At 38.2% G+C, this 11,320-nt stretch overlaps 2 protein-coding genes across 8 annotated transcripts in view; both read right to left on the reverse strand.

The window, feature by feature from the left end:
- The window catches only part of NRIP3 (nuclear receptor interacting protein 3), a 31,287-nt gene extending 22,168 nt beyond the window's left edge, over positions 1–9,119 (reverse strand). Inside the window, exon 1 of one of the 7 annotated variants that reach the window (XM_039350228.1) lies at positions 8,534–9,119. In XM_039350228.1, the coding sequence (XP_039206162.1) occupies positions 8,534–8,701 (168 nt within the window). In that variant the 5' untranslated portion in view covers positions 8,702–9,119. The remainder of the gene's footprint in view (positions 1–8,533) is intronic. The other 6 variants (XM_039350227.1, XM_039350224.1, XM_039350223.1 and 3 more) reach the window with 6 other exon arrangements.
- LOC120311081 (cilia- and flagella-associated protein 77-like) lies at positions 5,799–8,419 on the reverse strand. Its single transcript, XM_039350221.1, has one exon. The coding sequence runs from the start codon at positions 6,745–6,747 to the stop codon at positions 5,917–5,919; it is 831 nt and encodes a 276-aa protein (XP_039206155.1). The 5' UTR covers positions 6,748–8,419; the 3' UTR covers positions 5,799–5,916.
- Positions 9,120–11,320: the final 2,201 nt, after the last annotated feature.

Raw genomic sequence — 11,320 nt, forward strand, 5'->3', positions numbered from 1 at the left:
TGGTTCCCTTTCCAAATTGTGAAACCACACATAGGAAATTGAGGGAGGGAGAAAGAAAAGAGAAAGGATGGAAAGGAAGGAATGCTTGCCTAATTTTCAGCTGATGTAAACTAAAGAAATTATGTAACAGTCAGAAGGCAAAAACATAATTCAAAACAATGAAATCCTAAAAGATGATGCTTAATCACAGCCTTGCACTTGGATAGAGGAAAAATCAAATGCCCAGGTACAGAATTAGGAAGACCTGATCTGGCAGCAGTATGTGGAAAAAGGATTGAAGAGTCTCAGTGGACCACAGCTGAATATTAATAAACAATGCAATGAGGCAGCTACAAAGGTTAATGCATTTTTGACAGAACATTTAATAGAAGGATAACATTCAGACTGTGGGAGATGACTCCACTGTCGGTATTGGTTAATTAGACCACCCTTGAAAGACTAGTGTGTCCAGTCCTGCCTAATATCCAGTCGTGTGATAAGCTAGTTTGGTTTCAGAGATAAACTTCCAGAAAATAAGACACATGAAAACAAAACCATAAGAGAAAAAAAAGAGCTGGCTATGTTTACTTTTCAAGAGCAAAGATTTAAGGGAGATCTGGCAGTTTCTATAAACAACTAAAAGACTGTCATATTCAAAATGAAGCAAATCTGAAAGTGAGGCACAGAGATATGACAATAGGTTGAAATTAAAGGAGATTTGTGCTGAATATCTGGATGAATTTCCTGATGTTAAGTATGGCTTAGAAGAGTCTACCCAGGACACTGATAGACTCCTATTTGCTAGAGGTTTTCAAACCAGAAGCTGGGTGGTCACCTGTCAAGATATGATTTAATGGGTTTTTAATTCAGAAGAGGATTGGACCATATGATCTACAACCTGGAGAATCAGAACTCCACATTATTCAAATTAAGCATGGGACATATGTGGCCTCAATAAAGAATTTTCTTTTAAATGCTTTAGTGACCTGCGCATGTATAATTTGCATTGTAATGATATCTGTCTATTTTCAGCAATGCTTACTTTTGAGCAAAGACTATAGAAAGATAAGGGAGCATTCTTCAAGTATCTGAAAGGATATACAGTAATACCTCTCAAATGGAAGCTTACTTTGTCTCATCCTACAGAGCAAGAGATAGAACAATGGATTTAAATTACTGAAAGGAAATTTCAGAGTGAAATCCAAAGAGAGCTGGGGAATTCCTCATCATTGGTCATATTAAAGCAGTGATTGGACAGCTCTCTAAAGCAAGCTTTGCCCCAGCATTTATTTCAGGTTCACAAGGATACCAGATATCTGCAGAAATGGGCCCATTTAATTATTTGCAGCATTTACAGAAAAAAGAGAACTTGCCCTTTTTGGTTAATAGATGAGCACAGAGCTTTCTTAATTTATAAGTATTCACCTTCTAGCCATCAAGAGTATTCTAACATGTTTTTTGGGTTGCATAACAACAAAAAATCCTGTGTGTCTGTTTATCCAGCCATCCAATCCATCTTAATTTTTTGTATTCCTATTATAGTGACTAGCCACAAAACTCCTATCCAGTTATGCATTTCAGCCACTACTGTAACATCCAGCCCTTCTGCACAGCTGCTTGTGCGAAAATATTCATTCCTTTAAAAACAGGACTTCTTCCAGAATCCCGTTAGCACAACTAATGCAGTTCATCATTTGGAGAAGGATAATTGAAACCATTTAGGCTGGGTTTAATATTTGTCCTGATATTGTTCATGAAGCTGTGAAACTATTAATAAAATAACTTGGGGGATTTAGTTTCCAACCTTTTCCAAACCTAAATATGACTCTATGTAATAGGCAGGCAGAGCAAATGCATGTGTACCCTTTTCTAGTTTATGAGATTAAGGAGCAAAACAGTGCATCTTTCTCTGTCCCGAAAATTCTTACATCCATTTAAGTAAATCTTTGGGAAAACAGATGTTTCACTGATTTTTGTGTACTGAGTTAATATTAGAATTTTCATGGTCCTATTGCAATTATAATTAACACTACAGAATGAAGCACTCATTAAAACCTTTTAGGCATTCCCTATCTTGCTTATTATGCCTCTACAAGCAGTAGAATGGTTGTTCACACATTATGTCATTATGTAGAAACATTCCTAAATGGCTCCCTCTTGGCCATCTAAGGGCTTAAAGCAGTGGTTCTCAACCTTTGTGTGACGGCGACCCCCGTCACACAAACGTTCTGCGCATGCGTGGCGCCGCCCCCATGCGCGGCGCGCATGCACGGCGCCGCCCCCTGAGGGGAGAAAATGGCGGATCGCCTTCTTTGGCGACCCCCGAAAAATGGTCGATCGACCCCAAATGGGGTCGCGACCCATAGGTTGAGAACCGCTGGCTTAAAGGGTCCTTTGAATGTCCACATAGGGCACAATGAGCTACATCTGTCCAGAAATTTCAGACAAGGACCCACTAAAAGGAAGGAAAAAAATGATATATGCATTAATATAAACTGCTTCCAGATAAGTGACTCCAAGCACTATCCAGTCACTGAAAATTAACCTTCCATCACTATTTAATATTTTAATTACTACCAACACATTTCCCAAAGTATTGAATTAAATTTGGTGCAATAAAATTTGTTATAAGCAGTATGAAAATATACAGTACTTTACATACGTTAGTTTTGTCTTCCTTCAATGCCATTGTCAATTTTCTATTCATATTAAATATGGAAATATATGCTAGTATTTACTTTTCTATCTGCATTGTTTCTTGCCAATTAAACAGAAATTTTGCAGAACATTTCTAGTATCATTATATTTTTTTCTAAAGAATTACACTTCTTTGATAACTACATTTTGTTTCTTACAATTAACCTTGGGAGAAAATGAACTACATTTTAATTAAGGCAAGATTAATGCCTTCTTGAATTTATGCTGGAAATCAACAAATTGAATATCCAGCAAATACGCTAATAGCTATGAAAAAAAGGGTAATCTTTGTTTTAACAATATTTCATAGTTTTATAATTACATTATAAGATAAAGAAAATGCTATTTGTACCAAAAAAAATTATCTCTGTTGAATATGTGAAAGGAGTTGGCTCACAGTTGTTTCTAGATGGTTCCCCCAATGCAACCTTAACTTCCATACTATCATTGTTCATATTATCATCTATAAAATCCCAAGTATCGTATTCTTAGTTGAAACTCCATATAGACTGTATTCACTCAGCATGCTTAACCAGATCAATTAATGATAGCAGCTATATCTACATAAAGTACTCTGTTCGCTTAGTGTTGAAACTGATGTATTTTTGTGGCTCAGCAAGTTATGAGTATTGGAAGTGTGGCTTCCGTGGCATTGATTGCTCAGGACCTCAGGACCCACTGACCATATGGGGCAGTGAGTATAATAGTTAAGTCTTTACTCTGCACCCATTACTCAGCCTGCTCTTAATCTATGACAGAGGTTGCCAATCCCCTGGCCACGGCCTACTACCAGGCCTTGCGCCTTTCAGAACTGGGCCGCAGAAGTACACATCCCCACTCGTGCAAGCAGTGGGTGAGAGTGTGTGTGTGTGCTCTATGTGTGCTCCATTTGCACAAACGGCAGGTGCGTGTGCTTGTTGCTTGTGCAAATGGAGCTGCGCACATGTTTGCCTCCACCATCCCCATCCCCTCCCCCTCCGCTGGTCTGCAAAGCTGAAAAGGTTTTGGAACTGAGATGAGACTCATAATTTCAGATTGCTCTGTTCTGCCTTTCTTCCAAATGTACATGCATGGAATCCTTGTTCTCTCCCAGGTAGGATGTAAACTTGGTGCTAAACTTGCCTATCTCTATAATGTACTGCCCCTTCCACATGATATGAAATGTTCCGAAGTCTTTTCAGAAAACATTTTCCTAGCCCTTAATTAATAAGTTAATAAGTTGGACAAGAAGACCTCCAAGATCCCTTCTAACTCTGTTATACTGTTATTCTGGTAACACAATACGCCAAACCTTGAATTATTGCATCTGTAGTCTTGAACCGTATTCTAAGTGGAGAGAACAGCCACTGGAGAAATGAATAATTTTAAGGGATACAGTAAATCTGGGAGGGAGGGGGAGAGAGAAGCGATCAAGACTGAAGAACATACCAGGAACGAGGTGAACTCTTTCACTTACTGTATCCTTCTTGGTAAGAAACCTTATAACAGGCAACACGGTACATATTCTACCAATGTGCAAGTGACAAGGCAGCTCCCTCAGGCAAATGAGTGTCAAAATTTTCTTTCCCTTTTCTCTAATTTCTTGATTTTCGAAAATCCTTGCTCTTCCCTTCGAACAATATGGATTTGTCTATTATTATCTCAGCATCCCATTGGATATACCACTGCCTCTAAGTTTTGCCACTTTAAATATATTACTATTGGACTCTCAGTTCCCCTTCAAATAACCAGTGGCAAAGTATTTATTTTAAATGCCTTTAACATAACAATTCTGCAACTCTGAGAGGAACCAGGGGTATACAGGCAGCCTCGTCAGGCCAATTCCAATAGCAACTAGTCATGCAACATCGGAACGGGGAGGCATGGATAATTATTTCATGCTGGGCAGTTGTCCATGTCTAGAGTAAGTAGCTCTGGCACATGCAGACATGCACATGCACTGATTTAGAATATAGGAAAAGAAGTATTTGTGATTCTCCCAAATCCATTCTCAAATATTAATATCTTTTTTTGCAATGTGTTAATGTTAAGGAATCAATTATTAAATTTCAATTGTATTCTTACTGGTTTTTTTTACTGAATTGCAGGCTTGGGATTGTTGCAAATTTGAATGCACAGCAATGTAAAAGTTACTTTAAGCCTTTCTTTGAAGGCCATTCCTGTAGTCGAAGTTCACCCCTGCTGAAAGATTGATTATAGATGTCTGCTGTAGCTTCAGCATACTTTGTACAAGTAATCAAATTTGACAAGATCAAACCAACATTCTCCATGTTCTCCGTGTTCCACGTCCTCTGTAAATGCACTTTTGAAATTTCAAGTACAAGTTCCTGGCAGATGTAAATGTCAATAGCTACTAACTTAAAATGTATTTATATACATGTCTTTTAACTTTAAATGATATGAATGAATCCATAATATAAAAACAATATAGTTTATCCATAATGCATTAGAAAAAAAAAAGAAAATTCTCATAAATTAGTCTAAAACGTCTGGAACTTTTACAACCTACAGGGAAGAAGAAATAAATGAAGATGAAAAAGATTCAGGAGAGGTAGGAGGTAGTAGTTTCCAAATAAATATGTTTTTTTTCTTTGACTGAAAACAAAAGTATTATGCCAGTCACATTCTCTCATGTTATATCTTTTTAGAGAAAATTCTGACATTTCATTCTGAAATCTGAACTTTATACTCACAGATTAATGACTAGAAAACCCAGTATTTATGCTTACAGTGGGTTTTACAAATATTAAAAAATAGGATGTTATTCCTCTATTAACATTACGTACAGCCTACTGGTAATTATGCAATGTCCATTCTTTTAAATGGGACCAGAAAAAATAACATTTTTACTATTTTATTTTAATATAGGAAATGAATATTTCCCTTTCACTATGAGTTCACGTTCCGAGTAAGATTGGAAGCAAAAAGACTATACAACCTTTCTAATTAAAACACATCAAACATTGCTTTATATTAAGCTATGATGTTGTGCCAACACCCCGTCCTCAAATGGTGTAATAATGCATCCTTTAGGTGACAGCCAGGAATTCCATTCTTTCTATTTATCTGATAGCAGAAGCTCAGCAAGGAGACACGCCATGTCCTTATCTATTTCTTTTCTCTTTTCACAGGGAGCTTCATTTTAATGCTACTTATGGCAGGTTCCATCAAACTTTTTATCACAGCACAGAGCTCATACTGAAGTATATTAAGTCGTTTGTTTCTTTATAAAGCTGAGCCCTATATATGCGTATAAATGCCCCGACCAAACAGGCCACGTCGGACTGGTGCTTCAATTTGCTGTGCTTTCATGGCATTCAGTCTATCTTCTTGACTTGGGAAGGTGTCAAGATGGCGAGCAATCTTCTGAAATTTTGGCATGTGCCATTGTGAATCTACCTTCATAGGGATTTGATATTTATTCAACATTGTCATGCGGGTCTCGTGTGTTTTCTCTCGTTTTTTCAAATGTTTCTTCTGCTTACGGTGCATGTCAGCTTTCCGACGCTCTTGCAGCCACTGGTCACCAAACTTATGTTGAAGGATCTCTGTTATGGGTGTAGGAGGAGGATATGGCTTCCCATATGTCATAGCATCGGGAAGACGAAGTGCAGCTTTGGGGAAGGTTTTGGCAGCAGTCGTTTTGCAGTGAAGCTCATGGTGCTGACAATATAGATGGTGTTCTTTTGCAGTGAAAAGACCAGCCTTAATTCCCTTACTATGCATGTGAATAAAATCTTTGGGTATTTCTTTCCTTTTGATAACACGAGGTGGCATAACCTGCCAGTGCCCTATGGCTTCAGGGACTCCTCCATCAATCCCACGCACACTTAGGCCATATACAAAATTGGCTCCTGGAATCTTTGCGCACCTTCTGCGGGTCCTTCCTAGCTCTGGCTTTAAGATAAGGGGGTTCTGGAACATGCTATCTCTGACAAGCCCAATTCTTTCATTTTCTGTCCCTGGTTGAATATTAGCTTTGGTCAGTGGCAAAAGCGGTGGTGGACAAATGTCACTAACACTAGCCCTCTTGTGTAATTTCTCAAGGTACCTTTTCACAAATGTACTCATTGCTGATCACCACAGTAAAATTGATGCTTCTGCTTTCAGATCTGTCTTCACAAATATTTGATCCAAGTGTCTATAGCTGAGTATAGCATGAAGTGTGACATCATAAACTATGCAAAAGTTATTGTTTGCAATTTACCATGTCATCAAGCCTGATTCATAACTTCTAAGTAAAAATAACACATGTCTGTTAGCCAGTAAAAATAACACATCTCATATAAACCTTAGAGAGTGGAAGGGAGCCCATAATCAAGCTAAAGAACCACAGGAAGCCATTTTATTTCATGTTCATTAAAAAAAAAGATTTATTAATTCTGTTTCTGGGGGAAAGGATCCTTTGTCTCTAGATTTTTTTTATACCTTCTAACTTTTGCACAGGTAAACTCCATAGTCAGTGCTAATGCCCACTGGCTTCAAATATATATAGTATACTCTATGTATCTCAAATATCTGAAAGCCCATCGGATAGAAGGGATTTATAACTATAGTCCTATTATGTTGTCTACATTTTCCTCCACTTTGTTGATTTAAAAAAAGCTGAATAGATCAGACTCTTGGATCACCTAAACCAGCATTACCCCTCAAACAGTCTTCAAGAACTCAGCTGAGGGCACCATATTAAGAAACAATGATTTGAATTAAAGCTATTGAGAGCAAATTAAATCAGACACCAATAAAATAGAAATACAAATGTGAATAAAAAATATCTATAAATGTTCATGTTAATGATTTAAGCAATCTAGTTTTTGAAATCCAGTATACAGTTATAAAATAATTAATTGTAATAGCATAAATATGACACCTTAAAAACCATTTCAGTTTTTTAAACCATATGCTTCCAAGTCAAATATGCCCTATAAGATCTGAAGTCCAGGGAAAAAAAGGAAATCAGCATATACAATTTTCTGCTTGACTACATTTTGTTCTTCAATTCAAATAGCATATTTAATGCATGTTTCAATATTAAGGAAATGGAAAGCTCTGCAGATATGAAAACAAATCCTAAAACCTCTGCTTTAGGGGGGGAGGGGTTTTTTTTATAAAGCATTTCTTCACTATATAAGATTTTTAAGGGATTATTTACAAGAATCATAGAAAGCCAGTGACAAGAGTACTTTATCCTAAAAGCATCTACACCTCTTTTACTGGATCAATGCCATAGCAATGTAAAGGGGAGGGCTTTAAAACTGTTTTTCCAGCACCGTTTTCTCGATCCAAAATTCTTTCATCCTTATAAACTGCCATTTGGCTCCCCACCCCAAAAAATCTTGCAGGCTTCGAGGTAGCAGGGCTCCAGAGCTGCAATTGTTGTGAACTCATTTAATAAGAAGCACCTCCTGCAGAAATCAATTGAGCTTATTTCAAGAAAGGCTGTTTAAGACCCTGATGTACTATGGAGAGGAAGGCAAAAACCTAGTAAACTATTTCTAAAATTAAATTTCCCCTCTCTTCCTCCTTTCCTTGATCGAGCAATCGTTTAAAGTAAGTCAACATGATTTACGCTATGCTTGTACATGCTTCATTTAAAAAAGAAAACCTTAAAAAAAAAAAAAACCCTGGAAGGAAGCTTCTGAAATCATAAGCTCTTTTTCCCTCTCGCCCTTTCCCACTTCTTCCACCCACCTCCCCCGCCGAATTGTAGCGCAAATATTCGGGGGGTGGCCAAAGGCCATCCAGTTCAACCCTGTTCGAACCCCCCGCCGCCACCCCCACCCCCACCCCCACGGTGTTTTACAACCCTCGTCTGCATCATTTATCCCCCTTTACCCGACAAAATCCAAATTCTAACCGTATCTTTTGAAGTTCCCAGTTTTTTCAGTCCGTCCAAGGGCAGCAAGTCGGCGGAGTCCTTGTGGTTGAACTGGACGGCCTGCTTCATCCTCCTCTGCTGTCGGAGGGCTGCGGCTTCCCTCACGTCCATGTCCTTCCTATCGGTCAGCAGCCCCGAGTAAAACATCTTGCCGGCTCCCTTCGCGCTGGCCGGGCCTCCTCCTCCCCTCGGCCAGCTACAGCGGCAACAACCACTACCGTTGCTGCTTCTTCCGAGGGGATGCCTGGGCGGGCTTTTATCGGGAGCACTTTATAGCAGGACAAGCCTTTCCCCCCCCCTCCGCCCGCGTGACAAGCGCCAGCAGCAGGTGCCCCCGCCGGTGCGACGGCGGCTGCAGAGCTAAGGAAGGGCTGGACGGGCGTCGTGCGGGAGGTCGCCCGCCCCTGCGCGCCGGCTGAAGATGCGGGGCTGGCCGCAGAAGCGGGCATCCCCGGAAAAGCGAGGCGGGCGCCCGGCTCCTTTGGCAAAAGCCACAGCCATCGCCCGTGGCGTGCCTCCTCGGCAGCTGCTGTTCCAGGGCGGAAAAGAAGCTGCTTTTGACTTCTATCTAATGGATGTGACCTCTTTTATTTTTTTTAAAAAAGGGGGGGAGGGGGGAATTACGGTGGGTATCATACGTATATGCTGCCTATTAAGCGAAACCCGGCAGCTGTAGATGTATAACGAGTAAGGATAGATTGGCGAGATGGTGCCCTTCTGGCTGCAAACACACACATGCATTACATACACACATACACACCCTAGGTATCATTTAAGGCCCTTTAAACAGCTAGACAATTTGGACATGCATCTGTAGGCAGGTTTAGGACCCACATAACCCATCCTCCACTTTTGCTAATCCTTCTAATTAGTGGGATCTTTGTATGGGATCCCTTGGGAATGAAATATCTGGTTTCCTCATATGGCAGCGATTAGAGGGGGGAGGGAGGGAGGAAAGTTTAATCTCCTTCTGAAATACTGACTATTAATATATTAGCGGTTTTTTCCACAAGATCATCATTTTCCATAACGACTGGATATTACATAAGTTTGTTTGGTCTGCCCAATCTCGAGTGTTGGTAAAGATACATGCCTTTTTGTAATGTTCTATTTATGAAAAACTCTGGAATGATGGCCTTTCTCAGCCAGGGCTTTCCATTTCTTACATATAATTGTTTATAAATTATTTTGATTGCAGTGGTAAAATTATTATCTATACACTACTAAAGCTCTCATTGTGTTTATCTGTTTGTATATTTATCTGTAACCCTCAAGTTAGCCAAAATGGTGCAATATACTGAAATGATTTTTCAGTCAAGATACTTCAAATTTGCTAAAGAATAATTGCAATATATGTATTAAAAAAAACCCACCTGGGGACCCATTATTCCAGTGGAAGTGAAATTTCCACGATGTTCAGAGCAATTTTATTTGCAAAGTTGTGAATGTTTTAGTATCCTAACAGTCATGTGATCATGATTTCTGTGTTCTCTGCCAGCTTCCCACAAGCAAAGTCAATGGGGAAACTGGCAGGAAATCAGAAGATGCTCCTGCTCCTGCTGCTATTTTGCTTGCCCATGATCTTTTTGTTCATCTTTTTAGATCTCATCTAAATTATAATATATCATAGACATATGTCATAAGGTAGTATATCTTATTATATCTTATTTAGATATCTAAATTATGGTATATAACATATCATAAATAGAAAAATAATTATTATTTTTCTATTGATGATGTATAATGGTTTTAGATAAACATAGGGCAGTTCAGCATTGTTGTAAAAAACAAAATATATTCGGTCTAAAACTTAATGTTCATTCTGGTCACATCAGACTGCATTTACCTTTCTCCCATAGGATGATCCAATGGGTCCCAGAGTTGTCTAGTACAAACTAAATTTAAAGAATAAAAATCAGTAAGAAAGAATACAAAATGTAAGAGAAAAGAGAAAAGAAAGAATATGATAAAGAAAAAGAAAATATATGAAGAAAATATTTCCCATCTTCATTACAACAGCATAGCTATAGACATAAGAATTAACTTCTTGACTCTTTATAATGTTATAAATGGATACCTCTTCATCCCATATCCCATCACTTATCTATAAGCATATCCATAGAATACCTTTTCAGTCCTGGTGTCAGCAAAAAGTCCAGAGTTACCAGAGCTTTACAAATAGTCTTATTTTAACCATGATCAGATAAACCAATGCTGTATTCCTTTCTTTTACTTCTAATAGTCTTAATCGTTTTATTCAAATATTGTCATGGGATTTGATTTTTCTTTAATTCTTTTTGATCCTGTTTCACAAACCTCTTTTGTAGATCCAGTTAGAAAACATTTTCCAGGACATTTTCTTGGTTTTTCATTTTTGTTTCTCCTTTTTAAACTTTCAGACAGTTTTCTTTGGTATATCCATTTTTTTTGTTTACTTCTGCTTTTATTGTTTTTAATGGTTTTAATAACTATAATGGTTTTAGATAATGATTTCTCAAAATTATTGTTTTATTGGTTATATGCTGCCTCAGAGTCCCTTTCCATGAGATGGACAATCATATAAATTTGATGAATAAATGTGTCCTTTTCCAAATAATTCTCTTGATCTATTATGAATAATTCCAATTTTGGCACTTTCTGTCTTGTCAGACAAAATTTGATCCACATCTTTCACTTATTCATTGACATCTTTTGGACATAGTCTATCCATAGGATCAGACATCATTACTGACACTGTTGATATTGTAACTACTAATTTCTAGCTCC

This window comes from Crotalus tigris, unplaced genomic scaffold (assembly GCF_016545835.1).
Source record: "Crotalus tigris isolate CLP2741 ecotype Arizona unplaced genomic scaffold, ASM1654583v1 scf7180000018308.1980950, whole genome shotgun sequence".
NCBI classification, from domain to species: domain Eukaryota; kingdom Metazoa; phylum Chordata; class Lepidosauria; order Squamata; family Viperidae; genus Crotalus; species Crotalus tigris.